The sequence below is a fragment of the Poecilia reticulata genome, chromosome 8 (genome assembly GCF_904066995.2).
Source record: "Poecilia reticulata chromosome 8, P_reticulata-male-v2, whole genome shotgun sequence".
NCBI classification, from domain to species: domain Eukaryota; kingdom Metazoa; phylum Chordata; class Actinopteri; order Cyprinodontiformes; family Poeciliidae; genus Poecilia; species Poecilia reticulata.
The window spans coordinates 4,335,180-4,357,041 of NC_088837.1; the positions used below are offsets into that span (position 1 = coordinate 4,335,180).

The 21,862-nt window shown below is 37.8% G+C and overlaps 1 protein-coding gene across 1 annotated transcript in view; it reads left to right on the forward strand.

The window, feature by feature from the left end:
- LOC103468136 (uncharacterized) overlaps window positions 1–21,862 on the forward strand; it is a 43,802-nt gene that overhangs the window by 2,457 nt on the left and 19,483 nt on the right. The window contains exons 2-4 of the mRNA XM_008414999.3: window positions 1,111–1,178; window positions 1,304–1,372; window positions 7,173–7,224. Coding sequence (XP_008413221.2) covers window positions 1,111–1,178; window positions 1,304–1,372; window positions 7,173–7,224 — 189 coding nt within the window. The remainder of the gene's footprint in view (window positions 1–1,110; window positions 1,179–1,303; window positions 1,373–7,172; window positions 7,225–21,862) is intronic.

Below are 21,862 nucleotides of genomic sequence, written 5' to 3' on the forward strand. Positions count from 1 at the left end.
TTCATTCAATAAATCAAATGATCACAAACTGCTTCAGCGCAAATCCGTTACCAAAGGGGCTTTGAATTTGGGCTGCATAGTTGCATGGAGAGCATGATTCATCCCAGATCTGCACAAAAATCTATTTTGCCTGTGTGAGGACCAGGCTCATGGACACGGGACATCTGAGTCAGTGAGTATTGTTTTGAAAATAATCTGTAAGACGTGAGCAGTAAATGCATAGTTTTGCAGGTTACAGCAGTTCTAAATGTAGTGGATAGACAGATGATGGACAATGATTAATATCCATGTTTCATTTCATTACAGAAATTACAGTTTTTGTGTTCACAATTATATTACAACTGAAAGTCGTGTCCAAGTTTTATCCATCTTACTCAATCTGTCAACCTCAAATGAAAGGAAATTAGTTAGAATGTTCAAAACTAACTCATGGACCATCAAGGAGCAAGTTTGTCACAAACTGAAAATTTCTGAAACACCTATGTCACTGTCAAAAGTTAAGGGAAATTTCATATTAACATGGACTGAGATCATGCTGAGAAAAAAAGGAAAATAAGCATCTTTAAGAAATCTCTGGCTACTCATGTATGCAATCCAAATGTCCTCTGAATATAAGTTATATAGTCAAATGAGACAGAATTTTTACCTTTCACCAGTGACAAGGTCCATAACAGAAAATTTGATAATGTCCTGTTTTAACAGCAAGGGTGCATTTCATAAAGTGTATGAAATAAACAACAACAAGGACTCTGAATTTGTCACCTTCATTCCAAATCAACACCTAGATGGGTGAAATTTGAGCATGGTTTGGTATTCCAACAAACCAAAAACACATATGCAAGTTTGTTTGGGGATGGATAAATAGGAATAATGGAAGCTTTTGGGATGTTTCAGGCCTGTACCTTTTTTGAAATATGTGGGCTATTCACATTCCAATTAGTGCCACTATTTTTTAAAAGGTAAGAAGACTAGCTCAAATAAATCAGAATGTGCACTCTTAACTCTATTTCTTGCTTAAGGTGCATGAGCTTTGATGAGTGCCTAGATCCTGAATCAAAATAATATAATTCTCAAATTTTCCAAGCCAGATGTTTTCTTTTATCTTTTCAGATGATGATGATGATGATGAGCATGCTTATCACAAAGGCTCTCTGTGCTCATATTGTGAATTCTGTCAGGTATGTCTAAATGACAGAAATCACGTCAGTGTGGGACAATATATAATAAAAAATAAATAAACATCCCAATGTACAGGTATTTGCATACCCTGCAGCTGCTTCCTAACTGCTGATCTTTCTTCCAGCACTGTGACAGCTGTGATAAATGTCCCTGTGAAGAAGGAGAAAAGTCTGAACACTGTGATGACTGCAAGGTGAGCAGACAGGCATATGATATTTGACCTTTGGCTATGACCTCCGGTTTTTCAAAAGCCAGACACTATTGACGCCAATGTCATGTTTACACTTAAATCACAGAACTTCTTAATAGTTACATTCCATATTCATATTCACTCCTTAAAACCAGCTAAATCAAGCAGACACACAATAAAATCATGAATTAATCATTTCCATAGCACTTTTGTGTTGACTCCTTCTACTTAAGTCACTTTTATAGTGGCTTATGCAAGTTTACCATATCCATTGAACATTTTAACATTTAGTCATTTTACAACCACATAGCTCAAAGCAGTTAAAAAGGATTATAGTTAAACAGAAAATGGTGCACAACTAGGGTAAACAAAGTGAATATAGGATTCTCAGTGGTTTGAAGCAAAAAATATCTTACAAGTGTCCAGTTACACCTGCGAAAACATAAAATCGTACCAATTAATTTCGGTCTAGATTGTAGGGAAAATATCTTAGCTTTGTCTTATTTCAAGTGCACTATCTTACAAGAATTACAAGTGGAAAAATCTACCAAAGGAACAAATATTTTTTGTCAATTTTCATTATTTATTCGAATAGGTTTTATATCTTGCTGAAAGGCTTCTTTTGAGTTAGTTTTGTCTCATTTCAAGTTTACTAATAATGTATTTTCCGGACTATAAGCCCGTACCTTTTTCCCACACTTTGAATCATGCGGTTTATAGTCCAGTGCGGCTTTTCTGTGGATTTTTCTTCAACCACCAGGGGGCTCTTTAGCAGGAAGTGAATCATTGGAAGTCAAAATTGGAAATCAAAGAAGAAATGCTAATGTTTCATTATTTGCAGATGATGGTATTATTTGAAGGAAGGGAAAAATATAGAATTTATAAATTGGAAACTGAAAGAGGCATTAAATAGGGGTAGAAGCTTAGGCTTTAGAATTGCATGTTGATTTAGATTCTCAACATGCAAGTCTAAATTTATTGTTTTCACAAATAGAAAATTAAATATTAATTTGATTCTTAAATTATATGTGGATGTTATAGAAAGGTCAGATCAGATTAAATATTTGTGTATTTGGTTTGTTAAAAAAAATTACATGGAAGATTCATGTAGATATAATAGTTGAAAAAAGTAAAAAAATAAATAAATGTAATGAGATGTTTGAGAGGGTAAAGAGTGGGGAGCGGATAGGAAAGCTTTAAAAACAATTTATATTGGACTATTTAGATCAATTTTTGATTATGAATGTATTTTATGCAATTCAGCTTCAAATAGTTTATTAAAAAAATAGAATACAATATCAGTATTAAGACTTTGTTGTGGAGCGATGAAAACAACTCCAGTTTCAGGTCTACAGGGTGAGATGGGTGAGATGCCACTGGAGCTTAGGAGAGAACAACTAGCCATAATTTACTGGGCAAAATATTAAAGGACATAATGAAGTGCATCCTCCACATCAGTGGTCCCCAAGCTACGGCCCGCGGGCCCGCCTCCACATTTGTGCACATTTGTGCTTTCTGGGTAAAAATCAATCGAGTAACGCGCTCCCCCCCCATTTTAGATGCTTCTAAAATGTTAAATGAAAAAGTAGGTGTATCATTTGTAATTCCAGGTTTAAGTATTGTGAGAAATAAAAGAATAACAGATAAATTGACAGTGTTTACAGGTGAATTAATGGCAATTCAAATGGCTTTAGAATGGATTGAGGAAGTGAGAGAGAGAGGTTTTGATTTGTTCAGATTCAAGTAGTGCATTAATAAATATTCAAGAGATAAATTCAGAATCAAGGCAAGATATTATATTGGATATAATTCACTCAATTTTCAGGATTAAAAATTATGGTTCTCGTGTTGAACTAGTTTGGATTCCTGCCCACATTGGTGTGATAGGAAATGAGTTGGCTGATAGTTTTGCTAAGAGAGCTGCAAAAAATAATATTGGGTAACACTTTATTTGAAGGGGGGTGAATAAGACTGTCATAACTCCTGTCATAAGCCTTCATGAATATTTATGACTGTTGTCATAAAGCGTCATTCGGTAAATTGTGACACTTTTAATACAAAGTTGACATTATTCAAAATGTCTTTGTTATGACAACTTGACATTAACCAAGAAATCATTAATGTTTAAACTTTACCTTTGATAACATAAAGTTACCTAATTTTTAAAGTGCATTCAGTAATACTTTTAGAACAAATTTATATCAGTAATGATATGAACTTTTCCATAGTCCCACCACTGTTTAAGACAAGTAAATTCAGACTTTCTTTGTCTAAAACCAGTCCAAAAATAACATAAAATCTCTTTAAAACCCTGATCATAAGTTAAAGCTGAGTTAAAATGCCAGTAAGCGCTTCTAGGTAAAATGTTTCTGATAAAAACACTATCTAAAAGCAACGAGTGATCTGTAAAAGCCACCGGTAAAATCTGGCATGTTTTAAACACATTAAAATGGTGTTTAAAACAATAAAAACAATCAAGACGGTCTAAAGAGATGCTATTTTCCTTAATGTGGGACCATGTATCCTGCCTGGAGCCTGCATGCATCCTCCTCCATACATCCACCAGGCCGTGAGACGAGACCCGCTGCTGCAGAGCATGTTGGGCTGCTGGATGCGGCTCTGCATGATTGCGGTCTAAAAACTCATTTTCAGTGCAATTAAAATCCCCACCTATAAAAACATAATCCTCAGACTCACAATCACCCAACCGTTCCCCAATTTTCTCAAAAAAACGCTTTTTCTCTGCATTGGTGATTGGAGCATAAATATTGATTAAAAACTATGCTAAAATGATCAAACTTTGTCTTGACTAAAAGACACCTTCCCTGAATAACATGTTCAACTTCAGTACAGTTTGGGGTGAACGCTCTGGAAAAGAGGAAGCCCACCCCTGCACTCTGGGAGGTGCCATGGCTTAAAATGACCTCCCCCCTCCACTCTCTGCCCCAGTCTGTCTCCATTAATTGATCACTGTGCGTTTCTTGCAGGTAAATTACATCAATTTTCTTTTGGTTCAGTGTTTGATAAATCAAAGCACGTTTTTCAGCCTCCCTTGCCCCGTTAAGATTCAGTGATGCTATTTAAAAAGAATCCATATTGGGTAAGAAGCAAAAAACAAAATACCAAAAACTTATAAAAAAATATTAAAGTGCTACTGTGCATCATTTAAATCAAAGTTGTATTCTAACTTTGGTCATTTGCTTTAGTCTAAAAACTTCTGAATCTGTAAAACTTGATACCTCTTTGTTCCTAATGTGATGCCTTGCAGAGAAATAAAATAATCTCAAATTAGGAAAATAACTTTCGATTTTTACTCCTCTGAATTCTTCAGTTTGTTCTAAAAAAGTTTTAAAAGATCCTGTAGGGTATCTCCGTTCTCTTATGCTCGTTTGTGACACAGATATCTTGCTGCTGTCAGAGAACCAGCTTTCAGCGTTGCTGCTGTCCGACACCTCTTTCCTTTCTGCAGCCAGATTACTGGCCTGCTTGCTAGAGCCTGTACAGCAGCCACTACATTCCTCCTTTTACTTCACCTTTTTATTGGGGCTGAAGCCTCCAGCTCCATCGCCTCCTCTGCTTCATCCGTCTCTCCTGCCACTCCAGCTCCAAAAACAAACTGCACTGTTCTGTTCCTCCGCCTGCACCTCTCCTTTCCCTCCCTGATCGCCACAACCTAAATACTCCTCATCGCGCCTCACCTCCTCCTGCTGCTGCTCTCCCTGCAGACCGTCCCTCTCTACCTCTTCACTTTCACCGTCACCACCATTCACCCCATCACCACACAACACCGTGCCATCCATTCCCACACATACACTCATTTACACAGCTTACTCACCGTCCACTACTGAACCCTCAACAATACCTTCCGCCAGTTCCCCTGTAGCAGACTCTTCCGCCACCACCACGGGTTCCTCCACCACGACAACGGGCCCCTCCACTACTGCCGTGGATTCCTCCGCCGCTACTGCGGGCCTCCCCGCAGCCACCATAGGCTCCTCCACTGCCTCCTCCACCTGCACGCTGCACTCGGCGGGGCCGGCCCGGCTCTGTCTGGACACATTTTTACAATGTGCCCCTCCTGACCGCAGCCAAAGCACTTCATGTTGGAAGATGTTGCAAAAAGCACATAATCGAAATCATCCAACCTAACATGAAAGCGCAAGTTTAGTTCCTCATCACGGCGGTTCAGTATCATAAACAGTTGTCTCCTAGGGGAGACATGTTTCAACAACGGTGATTGCAGCCTGATGGAACTTTTTTAACTGGCGACACCACCTTGCCATGCCGAGACAACTCTATTATCAAAAACTAGTCGCTAATGAACGGAGGTACATTTGAAAGAGTTGCCTTAGTTGCAGGCAATGTTAGCGGCGACATCTGTAAAAACAAGCCATTGAGCTTGCTCCACTTTTTCCACAAACAATACTACAGCTCCATTCATACGAGCCGCAGACCTTATGGACCCATGTTCGACCACCTCTCCTACCGCCAAACAAACTTCCTACACGCTGCACGGAGAACCAGCCCCCACCTTGACGCCGTTCTTCCGTGTCAACGTGGAGAAAGCCCCACTACCAACAACCATGGCATCAGTCAGGGTGTCGCCGGCCACACCCGAACCCAAACAAAAACCCCTTAAAACATGACAAAAACTAAGACAAAATCACAATTAAACAAGTAACATAAACACCCAGTGAAAAAACAGTAAGGAAAAACTAAAGATATAGAATACACAAACACTCGCTCTCTCGCTCTTCTTCCGCTCTTCCACACACCCTCCTCTCACACGACGAAGAAGAAGGTGCAAATTTTTATTTAGAACAAGCACATGCTAGCAGCAGGCACGATGGAGAAATTTCTTCAAACTCGGATGATGCAGCTTTTACGTTGAGGAGTATCGATCTGGCAGTACAGGACGAAAATAGAGCTGCTGTACGTAAGCTCAGCGTGAACGAAACCATGGTTTGACGTTGGAGACGGAGGGCTGAGTCCTTAATAAATTCAGCAGATTTATTGCAGCCCTCTGTTGTCCTCAGCTGTGCCCTTGTGAAAAAGGAGATACCAGCGGCTTACATAAGTACGTTTCCAGTTTTTTTGTTTTTTTTGTAGGTGCGGCTTATAGTATGGTGCGCTCTATAGTCCGGAAAATATGGTATATTTTCACTATAAACTAGACCAAAAATACTTACGAATTTTTGCTTTTGCAGTGTAGAAGGCTTCTTATGGTTATTGGTTGCTCTGTTATCTGAGTAAAAGAAGTTGAAAACATGTACACCACACTCCTTGGTTGTTGTTTTTTTGTAAAATATTTTTGTTCTTTACAAACATGCAATACTCTGTGTTGCTCTGTGACTTAAAACACCTATTTAATTTGTTGTAAATTGAGGTTTGTGGGGCATGACAAAACATTAACATCTGCACACATAATTTCACAACAGAGACTGACAGAGAGACAGACAGATGGAATGAGTTATAATAATAATAATAATAATAATAATAATAATAATAAATTTAATTTGTACCGCACTTTTCATTAGAAAAAAACTCAAAGTGCAACTAAAATCGTAGATAAAATCAACATTTTAAAAATCTTGTGGAGGCAGAGTAGGCTTGCTTAAATAAAAAAGTCTTTAAGCCTCTTTTGAAGTCAGGCTTTAAAGAAAAAAAAACATCAGCTGTTGTCTATCTTGCTTCCCATGCATATCTTTGGAATCTGGGAAGAAAGTTTCAAACAAACATAGAGAGAAAACAGATGGTACCCATTGCAAATTCAGTCAATCCTGTCTGTTCTTTTTTTCCACAGATGTGCACTTACTGCAACATATGTCCTCTTTGTGAAACTGTTTGCAAGCCTGGTGAGTATTACATTAAAGGACAATTAGTTTCTGCTTAATTTATCCCCAAAATTTTATGACATTAGAAAAAGTAAAGCCTATTGAAAGAATTTTCATGTGAACAATTATGCATCAAGTCAAATGTGACGCTCAAGATCATTTATAAAAGAGATGAATGTAATATTAACTTTGAGATATTTATGCATTTCAGCTCTTTCTTAGAGTTTCATTATGAAACAACATTCAATTTCTTAAATTTGAATTTAGTTCATTTCAGTTTATTTTTATAGCATTAATTTATAAATGTTCCAAGGCACCTGATAAAAGTTAATTCAATATAATCATACATTCCAATTAATTCTAGTGATAAAATACTGTTGTCAAGATTAGTTTGTTATTTAAACTGATTAAAAATCTAAGCATCCTCACACTGAGGATTCATTAGCAGCAACAAAAGCTTAGCCAATAATTTTGGAGACAAGGTTAAATACTGAACGACAAGGCCAAGTGCAGTATCTAAATGAGAATGTTAAGCTGTTGGCAGCAGTAGGTCAGGAAGGAGTCACGAAGAGAAAAAAAACATAGGTAACTACATGAAAACTGAAATAACAGCAAAGAAAGCAAATAATGTAGCAGAATAAGGAGAAGTAGTCACTTTTTCCTCCAGCAGTCTAAACTACAGCATAATTACAAAGATAGCAGAGAAGTATGGGGGGGACAGCATCATATTGTGAGGAATAATTGTGAGAAGCTTGTGGAATGAAACCCAAAAAGTTTGATCCAAGTCATAAGGTTTAAAAAATAATATCTGATACTGACCAAATATCTGTAAACTTCCGAATTCGAAAAAAGTTACAAGAGGAGGCCAGATGTTTCACCGACTGCACAATGATGGGTTACCTGCATATCTGTCTACAGTGAGTGAGTGTTAAATTAATTGGTGTAAAGAGAGTGTAAAATTAAGAACGCTGCAGACCAAGAAAAAGTTTTGGCTGCTTCATGAGTATGCATCTTCAGAACAATCATTGTTTACATTATTTTAGTATACAATAAATTGAACAATCTGAAAATAAATATTTTAAATATTAATATTACAAGCTGGAATCTCAGAGGAATAAGGAAGCTACCCATCCATTCATCTTCTGTACACCCTTGTCCCTCAGTGGGGTCGGGAGGTGCTGGTGCCTATCTCCAGCGATTGCTTTATTAGGCCCGAGCAGCTAAGCGCTGCGAAGGCCTATTGTTTTTTGAACTTTTTTTTTTTTTTTTTCTTCTGTCAAATGAATTGCCTTTTTGGGGGCTTTAACATATTCAAAAACTCACCAAAATAGGTGGGCCCATAGAGACTGAAAAATTTACGTATTTTAAGGTCTACGCAAAAATTGCAAAAAAAATGGCTCAACAGCGCCCCCTAGAAAATTTCAAAAGATCCTTTCCTATTCAGTTACTTTATTGTAGAGACTTGAAATTTGGTACACTTGTAGAACTCCCCAAGGCACTCAGAATTTATAATTGTTCTCATAGTGCATGTCAAACAGGAAGTCGGCCATTTTGGATTGAATTTGCAAATTTCACCCCATTTTGGCCTTCGCATTTGATCGAACGCCTCCTAGGGCTTTTGATGGATCGGCTTCAAACTTGGTCAGTTGGTTCATAAGGCATGCCCGATTCAAAGTTATCAAAATGGTGAGTTTTCGTGCATGCTGAAGGGGTGATACCATGGGGTCAAAGTTCACTGACTAACCAGAAAGTAATAAACTGTTATATCTCCTACAAAGAAAAGCACAGAGCCACCAAACTTTCTGTGTGTGAACACCTTTGGATGACCTACAAGACCCAGTTGTGAAATTTTGAGATCACCTAAGCCACGCTCCCTTAGTACAGGAAGTGTCATGTTTTACTGTGAACGGTCACTATGTGACCCCTTTGACCTCATCAACATAAAACTGTGTCCACAAACAGAAGACATGTTGGTGTGTTATAGTTTCCAACGCTGTCTGTTTTGGAGGCAGTAGGTGGGCGTGGTGGCGTGGCAAATTTACCTGTAACACCATGTCCATACGTTTGGCTCTGAATTCCACAATTTTGAGTCCAGCTGCACCAAACTCACTGAGATGGATCCTTATCCAACTCCAGACAGTAATCCAGTGCAATATTTGGTGGGCGTGGCCTAATGTCTCAACAGCGCCCCCTAGAAGAGTTTAAATCATCAGCCCCAAGCCATGCTTTAACCTAGTATTATGAAACTTGGTACACATGTGTATTTTGTCAGGATGTACAAAAAAGTCTCTTGGAGCCATGGTCCAAACCCAACAGGAAGTCGGCCATTTTGGATCAAAGCCGCCATTTCCTGTTTTTCATAGACGTGGCATCTGATCGAACTCCTCCTACAGCTTTTGAGATACAGACTTCAAACTCGCTCAGCACACAATTAGGACATAGAAGGTGAAAAGTTATCAAAAACTTTGGCTTTGTGCCATGAAATACTAAAATGCAATAACTTCTACAGGAAAAGTGACAACTTCATCAGACTTTCCATGTCTCATTATTGGCCAGCCTTGATCACATTCACAAGGTCATATGATGACATCACCTTAGCCACGCCCCCCTCCAACAGGAAGTCACCTGTTTTTGTCTGCCGGAAGTCTTACTTTTACTCTGACTCAAATGGGTTCAATGCTGTGCAAATTGATATAAAATGACATGATGATGAACTCTGTGTATGTTGGCTGCTAGCTGAAGCATGTGGGCGTGCCTTATTAGCAAATAGCAATGCCAGCCATGTCTACGATCGTCTCTAAATCAACCAGGCTTCATCCAATTTGCACCAGATTTTCTATGATCGACTCTGGTGAACCTCTAAAGAGCCCAATAGCATTAGATTATAATTTGACTCCATTGCACCCCTTAGGTTAATCAAAAAGCTGTATTTCCTCTCTACATTCCTCTCTCTTTATCTTGTCAACACAAGTGACAAGATAAAGTATCAATCAAGCTGTTCAGATGCACATACATTCTCCCAAAACTTAACTGTCATGATTTGTGGTTGTTGGTGGTGAGGATGAACACTGAGACCCAGGTGATGATGATGACGACGATGATGTTTATTATAATTGAATAAAGAGAAGCTCAAACACAGTCCAGTACGGGCAACACGGCAGGAAAACTTGCACACAGCTAATACAGGTAGCCACTAAAAAAACTGAAGACTGAATGTGACAGCTACATTATTACATTATAAAAAAGGTTGATGTTAAGAATACGAGGAGATTTTTTGTTGAGACTTGGGAAGATTTTTGAGTATTGAACTGATGAAACTAATGAGGAATCCATGGTAGTGTAATAAATCTCCGGCTCGTCTATGGCATAGCAGCAAAAACTACGTCTCCGTGTGTTATTTCTATTACTTATATTTTTAAGAGTATAGCCACCTTTCAATTCTCCAATGCAGGGTCACCATTTTTATTGAATCATCTTTGGATCATGGGATCATTTTTTTTATAGACTCTCATCTTCACTGGTGTGAGTTGGAAAGTTTCAACCAATGACGTTGCTACTCTTGATTTGTGTAAAGATTCTGGTGTGCCTTATACTAAGTGTGTATTGGACGACCTTTAAAATATTTGAGACCTCATGAACTCAACATCTGCTCCATTTAGGACAATTTGTCTCAAACTGTTGTTCTTATCTTGTCCAAACAGACATTCTTTCCAAGTAATTTTTGGTTCCATTTGCGCTTTGCACGCAAATGGAAGGGAGTCAGGTCAGTTTGACTTTGTGGTATTCTCATTTAATGTAATTATGTTATGTTACCACCCTCACACCACTAGAGGGAGTAGTAGACCCAAAAAGATGCAGCAAGGAGCAGATTTAGAAGTACAAGGAAAGCTACAGAATTTGTTACAAAAACTGTGAGATGTTTTTAACTGCTTTAACTGTTTAGATACATTGCAGTGATCAGTCCCCGCCCCTTTCTGTTTGCTGCAGTGAGGTGCACTTTGTGTAAGGCGGGAAGAGAGAACTTCCGGGTCAGACCACTTGTCAAAAAATTAACTCATGAAAAAAGAAATTGAGCACTTGTTATCTGTGTTTTCCATTTTCGTTTTTTGCACTAAATGGGAAATCGGATAACTAGCCGAACCGTTATCCGATGTCCGATTTTGGTTTAATAAACAAAAAAACGAGTCTATTTTTGTTTTTTCATTTCAAACGAAAAAACGAACTAACTGAAAATACACAGACCAACTACATCCAGTGGTGTATGGAGAAGGCTACCGCAACAAAGTCAATAGTCACACAGGCCAACCAGAAACCTTGGATGACTAAGGTAGGTATATTCTAGACTGAGGAAGCGTAATACTGCCTTCAAATCTAGTGACATGGCCGCACTTAGATTGGGATCTGGTATGTAATCTAAACCGGGTTATCAAGGCAGCACAACATCTCTACAGTCAAAAGATCCAAGGTTTCTTTCATGATGCCAGCAACATGTATTAATTAGTTTTAGTTTTGTGTAACCAGATTGTTGTCTGTTGCAGACTTCTGCCCCTTGAAAATGAGATCTACATTTCAACGGCATTTACCTGGTTATATAAAATAATAATAATACATTACAAAACACCTGACAACTGTGGCAGGGCATCCAGTCTGTGACTGATTATAAAACCATATCTTCACCTTGTCCAAATTACATAAGCTTCCTTAATGAGCTCAACAGCTTCTTTAGAATAGGGGTCTCAAACTCAATTTACCCGGGGGCCGCTGGAGGCAGAGTCTGGGTGAGGCTGGGCCGCATAAAGGATTCCACAAAAAACATTTTAAAAATATTCTTAAATGTCATCAACATTTAATTATTTCTCCAATACATGAACTGCATGGAGGACCAAAACCGACATAAGACATAAAAGCATAAATATATATTTAGTTTTCCTCAGGGGCGCTGTAAAAGAGTGAAAAGTGATGACGATTCTAGGGGCCCTGACCAGCAGGGGGCCCTCCACAATTTAATTTTTTATATTTTGTTCATAGACAAAATAAAAAAATCGGGGTCCCGTCAAATATGAAATTAATCATATTCAAAGATTCAAAGATTGTTTTTAGCAGTAAAAATGTAATGTTAACCAGGGCCGTGCAGAGACCACTAAAGGGGCAGGTGCTCAAAAAAAAAAAAAGGGCACATCTACCCTAACAAAGCCTCTCAGCTTTCAGAGTTTAATAAACAATGATAATTTACAAAATTGTGAAATATACAATCAAAGCTAAGGAAAATCTCTATATAGAGCATATGCATATGTAAGATATTTTATTATCTTACATATGCAGTTCTACTTTGTTATAGGAAAGTATTGCAATATTAAAACCCGCAATTTAGCAGGATATGTAAATCAGAGCTGGACCACCAGACATATTTTGTCTTTACAGAATTACACTATTAAAATATAAACAAGGGCTCAATGCAACCTTTTAGTGACTGTAATCTATAAAACAAAGAGCTTCCTGTTTGCTACACTTGCAGTGGAGATGAAGACGGTCCATTCAGGAAAGCAGAGCTGCAGCAAACTTTAACGTGGAACTGCAGAAAAAAGACAAAAGCAAAAATTGAATTATTAATGAATGTCACCATGAGAAAAGACTACTGAGTTTAGCTTAAAAAAAACTCTTTAAAATTCAAATCAAACATTTTTGTCTGATGAAGTGAAAAAATTATTTGCAAAACAAACTTATTTGCGCTTGTCATAAATCTTTTCTTGCTATTCTAAGTTTTTGTTTGTGACTCAAAGTTTTGCTTGTGATTCTCACATGACGTCTTGAACAGGGTCTAAAATCACAACAAAATATTTCTGATGTGTGCAAATAAATGTTTATGTTTGGCAAATAACTTTTTAAGTTCATGAGACAAAAATTAGTTAATTTTAAAAAAAAAGTTTTTTTAAACAAAACTTTAAAAAAAAAAAAAGAAATCATTAAAATTCCAAAAGTTTTGATTACAATTTTATTTTACTTAACTGAGGTTCGGTTTTTTTTGTGTGTTTGTTTGTTTCACTGAATAATTGTGAAAAAAAATTAACTTCATACTCTGCGAACCAGACCCTAAGCTTACTTAAAGTCTGGGTTGAGTTTTTTCCCCTTCATTAATGTCACTTTTATTACATACATTATATCTATCATGGTAATTCAGGGTGAGTTATTTTTAATTCTAAATTAATATCCTTGTTGGACTTTTATTTAAGTGTTATTCTCCTTCAAGATACATTTACCTAACGCTAGAATAAATGCAATGTACATTATGCAGCAAAGGAAATTAGAAGATCTGACATATATCCATTATGGAGATGATCAGTTTTGGACGGGCGATGTGCCTTATTGCATAAGCAATACTAAAGAATGACTGAAATCATTAAAGATACAGGGGAGAAGCTTTTAGTTATCTTGCTTTGCTAGCAAAGTCGTTAGCTAGCAGCTAGCTAATAGCACAACAACAACAGCCTAATGTCTGTATGATAAATATCCTGAATCGATGGATAAGAACAGTTTCTCCTCACCTGGCTGTCTCCTCCCACTCAGTAGTTCTTCAGAGAAAGGCAGACGCAGAGGCCTGTCAGTGTCTGTTGTATTTCATTACCTCTCTGCTGAAGCGGAAACGATAGAACGTTCGTTTTTCGTCATTTAACAAGCAGCAAGTCTACTCCACTTTATTCACCAAAACTGTTCTGTAATCTGGAACGTTCGCTATGTTGAGCTCGTTAGCCGCTTTATCTCACTGTGCGAGAGGCAACTGCGTCATGCGTCATGTTCAAAAGGTCAAAGGTAACAAGGTGACCGGAGGGCTTATTATGTTGTACAAAAAAAACCCAAAAAACAACCAAATAATTTTAGTACATGTTATTATGTGTCAGAAGAGGGTTTAGGAAATAATAATACAAAAAAAATAAAATTGACCAAAAGGGCACTTGGGGGCAAGGAGCAAAAGGGGCAGGTGCTCAAGCCCCTCTGCCCCTTCCCAGACCAAAAAACACACATCCGTTTTTGCCCTGAACCCCCCTATTTGCGATAAATGGTTATTTCCAGCTTAGAGCGCTTAACAGTGACGTATGCAGCTACAGTCGGCAGAAGCTGCAGCTGAATGCAGCGGCGACTGTGGCAATTACTATGCCCCTTAGAAAAGTTATAAAATCAGGTTTTCCAAAACAAAATAGAGAGGGGGAGAGAGAAAAAGGCAGGAGTGTTAATTTCTAACCTAATTTTTCTCCGAGAGGTGAGTAGACTGTGAGATTATCAACCATTTAGCCAGTGGTGGGAAGTAACGAAGTACAAGTACTTTGTTACTGTACTTAAGTACAATTTTCATGTATCTGTACTTTACTTAAGTAGATTTAATAATGGATACTTTCTACTTTTACTCCACTACATTTTACAGTAAGTATCTGTACTTTCTACTTCACTACATTTCTACAAAACTGTCGCGTTACTCGTTACATCCAAGTCGCGTTGTGTTTTTTTCCCCCGTTAAAATGTGAAGTTCAGGGTCTTAAGGTGGCGCCGTAAAATCCAAGCAATAACGTGACTTAGTGTCTGTTGTCACCCATCGGCTCCACCTTTACTCGCTGCGGAGCTCCAGACATGCGCAGTGGTTTCCTCTGAGCGTCAGTAATATAATAGCGCTGCATAAATCATAAGATATGGCGACATGTAAAATCAGCAGCGCTTCGCTTTCACAGACGGTGGGACTTGGTCCAATTTTTAACGTCGCTTGGAAGGAAAGCTTTAAGAAAGGTAAGCTCCGTGGACGTGATGCTAGCAAAACTAGCTGTACAGAGACACATGTTGCATCTGTGATGACTGACATGTCGCAGATATGGGACAACGCTGTGACCAAAGTGCAATATTGTAATATGACATTCATGGACGATCCGATTCTTCTGGATGGATCTTGACTAAGTCCTATAGTACTGAAGCCTCAGTGAGAGCCGTTCTTTGTTCTTGTAATGCTCTGCGTACACTGCAGTAGCTATTTTATTTCATTAAAATATATTTATATTTAATTGGTGAATAAATAAAACAAGAACGTAGAAACGCAGAGCATGCTCATTGCTCTTTGTTTTCGTCTCCTGTCGTGGTGGCAGACTTTGCAGCAGGAGGGAGGATGAGAACAGTCACATGCTCCTCCTGCTTGGTTACTTCTTGCTTATTGGGCCTTGGACAGTGTTCATAGTTGAGCGTTGTTAATTGCTATGTTTAATGGTGCAGACAATTATTATTTCTGACATTGGCAATATGGGCAACTGCACAGGGCGTTATTTTTTTAGGGGTGGCAGGAGACCTCTGTGTATTGTGGCACAGAGATGAAAGCAAAACAGAATGAAGAAGAGTTTGAATTGATACTGGTTAAATTTATTTCAGCTCTAAGTATTTAATATCTAGGTGGGAAAGTGAATCTTTCAGATCAATTTGAGAAGCAGTTTTGATAGGTGCACTAAATGTTATTGTCATGTAGCGCGGGGTGCTGGTTTTGATTTGGTCTTGGGTTCAGTGGTCCAGACTACAACTCTGCTACGAGGCTCCTTGGTTCCATGTCCTCCTCTGCCAGTTGAATTTCTTTCAAAATAAATGTGTGGCAAAAAAGTGAAGTTCATGTTATGTTAGGACAGGAGACGAGATGTTTCCATCCCTGAAATTATGATGCATAGAATCACATATCTAAGTCTAAACTATGTTACAGAGTAAACGCAATAAAAACATGTTTTATCTGTGACATATGATCATATGATCGGTCCACTTAATGATATTAGTGATTAGGTAATGCATTCAGCAAGTACTTTTACTTTTAATACTTAAGTATTTTTAAAAACCAGTACTTTTTTACTTTTACTTAAGTAAAATGTTAATGTGGTACTTTGACTTTTACTTAAGTAAATTTTTTGAGTACTTTCTCTACCACTGCATTTAGCATAGTTAGCTTAGTTACAAACTATTGTTTGCCTCCTTTTACTAGCATTTAATGAATTAAGGAAATAAATTACCAATATATTCATACCGATTCATCCTCTCCTGAGTGAAATTAAAGCTACAGTATGTAACTTTTATATAAATATTTTTTCACATATTTTTAAAAACTGTCATTATGTTATGACAGTATGTTATGAGAGGTAATCTGTGAAAAATCGATTTTCTCTGCTTTCTCCCAGTGCTAGAAACAACCAGTCAGTTAACGCAGATAGAGCTGTGCAGATTCAAACTGTGAATGTTCAGTTAAGTTAGCAATGATGGCAGATAAAAGATTTCTTATAATGATAAGTTGTTTCTCCACCATTAGCACATTTAGCAGCGAGTGAATGAGGATAATTGACAGCGCTAAGAGCGTCCTACGAGTTCTGATTGGTTGCTTTTGGTCAGAGCGGTGCATTACTGTAATTCAGGAAGGAGGTGGAGGAGATTGTGATTCCTAGGGTTACTGTATATGTATAATAATATGTTACTGGATTGAACATCACTTATTAGCTCCAAAAGCCATTGATGTGCACCTGTGGACGGCGGACACCATTAATCAAGTAAACAAAATCATTTACTGTTCCAATGTTGAATGAGTAGTAATCTGTTACAAATAATAATTACAGTCACCATATTACTGATCCAATTTCTTTAATATGTGGCTTACATTAAAGATGCGAAAAGTGTCAATGTTCGAATATGTAAACTATGAATTCTCTCTGGATGTAGACTCGTTTGCCATGGCAACCATCAGACAACAGCTCCAGGAGTTGAAAGAGCAAAGATTAAGTTCAAATGTATTAGGAATTAACATAAAAAAAAAGCACACTAAAAGAATTCCCACACAAAGTATGCAGAAATATCAAAACAGAACATTCACTCCGTTATAGTTTTATATTTTTGGAATTTTCAGGCTTGATATTTATTTTGTGGTCATTAAGAAGCGATCGCCTGAACACTCCTGGTGGTTGATTAGCTCATTTAAACACCCGATCCATTGATAAGCTGTCCTAAACTAGATGTGTGGGCAGGGCCAGCCCAAGCCCCTAAAGGCCCTAAGCGAAATTTGGTCTTGGGGGGCCCTATAGTTGGGGCCTGCCCATAGCAATGCATAGGGAGAGCAGTGACTGACAGAAGTCAGTCACTGCCTCTATGCATTGCATGGCAGGCACCTATTGTTCTACACCCAATAGAATATCTCTTTATTATAGTTTATTTATTTTTCTTCCATTACCTTTAATGCGGCTCGTACCTCTGTGTGCGTCCCCACAAATGTGATATCAGAACCTTCAGCTTGATGCCGAGAAGGGAGCTATTACTTTTAGTGGGATTCTGAGTTAAAATGATGACGTAAATTAAGAAAAACGAGAAAATTTGAGGCTGAGTGTCTCACAGACTCAGTAATCTATCTCTCTGAAACACACACACAGGACTGTGGATTTCTGACTCCAAAACTCTTTTTAACTCCCCCTCACAGGCACAAATATCGCCTTATTGGTCTAAAAGTTGGCCATGACATAGAAATTTGCTAGGACTTAGGGTTTTTTGTCAGGGTCCTTGAAACTGAGCTGGGTGTCTCTCAAATATAGAAACTCTGTCTCCAGAGCCAGCTCAGGTGCAGATAATTAATTACCATAGCAACGGGTCCCAGCCAGAGGCAGTGAGTAGTCTCACAAACAGTCGCAGAGAGAGGTCTCACAATGCATTGTGGGAAGAATACATAGTTCCTGTGACTATTCATATTTTGTTTAGATAAAATTATTATTTCTCTGAATTTTTGAGTGTGAATTACAATCCTTAGTATGAAGGCTGAAAGATTTAGAGAAATAAACAATTATCGACTGCCTTTATTTTATTTTTTTTGTACCGTGAGTGAGAACCACATGTGCGAAGCTTATACTCGTCAGTCTCGGAGTGAAGCTCATAAACATTGGGTTCTGACAGTTTATTGTTGCAGTAAACCAGATCAGTCATAGAACTATGGTGATGGATCTGGCAAGAGCCTCAGCCAATTGACATTGTTGAACAAAGTAAGTGTTATTATTTTAGAACTGATGTCACAGCGTATGATGTTCAAGTAATTCGGCACCATGTTTGCAGCCTACAGACCAAAACAAACTATATAGAACACTGGTGTTTCATTGTATTACCGACCGCTGCAAAGTTGTTTTGCAAATTGGATACTGGATATTCGTCCTCCGCGGAGGAAGGGACGTTCAGCTCAAGGTTGATCCGATTTATGAACGCTAATTTCAGCCAGCTGTTCTCTACCGATGCCTCCTAAAGCGCTCGGAGGTTCACATCGGGACCGTCAATTTCCGAACACTCCTGTAAATAAATGCTTTGTCTTTTGACCAACTAATACAAAAAAGTGGTCATTCATGCTATTAAACGAGGCACACTATCCTCTATAAAATGTTTGTCATATTCAATATTTTAAATATTAAATGTTTTCTTCAATAGCTTCCAAATTGTGTGCCCCATTAACTCAAAATCTGAGTGAAATTATTCTACTAGACCATATAGATGAGGCATATTTTTATTTCATTTTGACCCCTTTTTTAATTTTTAACCGTATTTATATTTAAAAAATATATTTTTTTAAAAGTTCATAAAATGTATTACCTCAGATGATAAGCACATTTGTAACCTGTAATGTTAAATTACATGAAATTCTAGGACTGTATCTATTTCATTGCATGTTTACTTACCTGAAATATGTAAACTACAACAAATATCTACTTAAAGTGTGATCTATTTCATAAAATGTACGTCATCTTTATTGTTTAATTACACATGAATTATTTAAAGATGGGCTCTTTTCATCTGGTTTGTGTCATGATGTGGTGTGGCTGTGGACACAAACGCAGCAGGCAGCTGATGTACTTTATGAAGATGTTATTTTTAATAAACTAAACAAAACTAAATCAAAAATCCAGGGAAAACAAGGAAATCCAAAACACAATGAAATAGGAGACACAAGGGATGACAAAGGTAACGACTGGCAACACGTGGTGAAGATCTAAACAAAGAAAAAACCTAACTAGAATTACTAAAGTATATACACTGCTCAAAAAATAAAGGGAACACTTAAACAACACAATATAACTGCAAGTAAATCAAACTTTTGTGAAATCAAACTGTCCACTTAGGAAGCAACACTGATTGACAACGGGGACCCTCGTCGGGTCAATCAGTGTTGCTTCCTAAGTGGACAGTTTGATTTCACAAAAGTTTGATTTACTTGCAGTTATATTGTGTTGTTTAAGTGTTCCCTTTATTTTTTTGAGCAGTGTATATATATATATATATATATATATATATATATATATATATATATATTTTAGAGGTGTGCCGATCGATCGGTCACCGATCATAATCGGCCAATTTTCATGAAAAAGTGTATGATCGGTGATCGGTGATCGCCGATCACGGTCTCTTGTTGCCAATACCGATAACCTGCATCTCATTTCTCAGCCTGCCTGTGCAGCTGGTCTCCTCTTTCCTTCACTGCGCAAACGCGCAGCAACAAATCCTAAGTGATGTGGAACTATAACGCACTGAGTGAATGGGGAAGTTTGCGTGTTGTGGCGGAAAATTGAAGCAGGTCAAAATGCACGACACGACGAATCTAATATGGCATAAAAACAATGGCAACATCGAGGCTCACTGCAGTAAAAAAGACATATGGAGGATCAGATAGCAGGTAAAGCAGCGCACAGACGGTCAGAGAGCTAAACAAATAACCCGCAAAATTATTTAAGTCTTCGAGCTGCAATGTAAGACGCTGGTTCTGCTCTCGCTGTTGAATCGCTGCTAATCGCTGTCCTAACATGAGACAGATAATCTCTAAAAAATAATGGATCTCCTCCCTGTTCTGCATAATTACTCCACTCAGTCAGAAACAGCCACTCAGAACTAGCAGTAATCAGCTAGCCGCCATGCTATCAGGAAGTTTTCATTCAGTAACTCTGGATTGTTTATTGTAATGGATCCTGTATTTGCCTTTAATGTTAAGTTTTATACTTGAATTTTTTTGGCAATGTTGAGAGGTTTTATTTGGACTCTTTGCATTATTTAGCCTCTTCAGAGCCTTCATATGTTATCAGTCTGTTAAAGATAGTATTATCAATAGCAATACAATTTGCACAATGCCTGTTTTGTTTAGTTTTCTTCTTGGAAAAAGTTCTTAAAAACAAGTTTTTGTCTAAATTAAGGTGAATTCATGGTTCCTTTTTCCACATAATGTAAACGGTAGTGTTTATGATAAAAAAATAATAATTATGTGATCGGTATCGGTGATCGGCCCTCATGGGTGATTGATATCGGTATCGGCAGGAAAAAACCTGATCGGCACATCTCTAATATATATATATATACACACACTTGAACATGGAAGAACAGCTAACATTACTAGAAACACTGCAGCGAGGCTGAAATAAGAAGTGACTTGAAGGATAAAATACAATTAAACTATAGTCATTAAAGAAGGCTTGAGATGGACCCAGACAAACGAGGACAGAACCTTAACTAAAGAATTAACCTAACTAGAAACACTGTAAAGGACTGAAAATAAGGAAAGCAATAATAAAATTCTAACTACACTAAATACCTCAAATAATATCAAAATAATTATGAAGGGCTAAACCAGGGGTGTCCAAAGTCGGTCCTCTAGCTCCGGCATCCTGCACGTTTTAGTTCTCTCCCTGCTGGTAGCAACAACCTTTTCAGCTTGTCAATGTTCCTTAGGCCATCTAACGAGCCATCATTTGATCCAAGTGCGTTAAACCTGGGAGATAACTAAAATATGCAGGATGCCGGGCCTCCAGGACCCATTTTGGGCATCACTGGGCTAAACTAAAGTGAACTAAAACATGAAGCTAAATAAAACGAAAAGCAAAACATACCCAAGAACCCAGTGTCCTGACAGATGTCTGATTATATAATTGTTTACTTTAATCACATACAATGTTTATTTAAAAATATAATCTACCACGTGTATGTTTATTACCTGAAATATTTTAAATATCACATTTTTACTTTAAATGTGATTTATTTCTTCACCTGTTTACATGCAACTTGAAGTGCTTGAATCAAATGTTTCATGAATGTTTACCACATGAAATTATTGAATGAGAGAAAACAGCCACTTCCAACTGTATACATATTTCTGCAGCCTTGCTGAGCTCCTCTCCTGGCATTTCCTCATCAGCCTCTCCAATTTGCTCCTCATCTACAGCCTCTTGTGGCATTATTTACCTCTTCTGGGGTTAATAATAAAAACAGTCTCTGTAACTCGCTCCCCCACTTGTTGATGGTTTTGCTGTATCGCCTCTTTAATTGACGCCCATGTCGGTCCGACGTTGTGGCGTTTACCTCAGTGACCCATATTCAGCACTGAAACCCAGTCTGGATTGAGCTCATCCATTTCATACGTCGGTTTGCCTTTAAGAGGACATAACAGAACACATCAGTATTAATACTGTAAATTTGATAACACTAGTAAAATAGTTTACTTCACAATAATGTAATAACATTGATGTCCACTGACAAAACTCGGGCTATGCTACCTAAACAATATTAGCCCGACCTAAACAAGGTTGACCCACTTAAATGAACTCAACATAAACTGAACATGACACTCAGACAAAATCATAACAAAAAAATTATG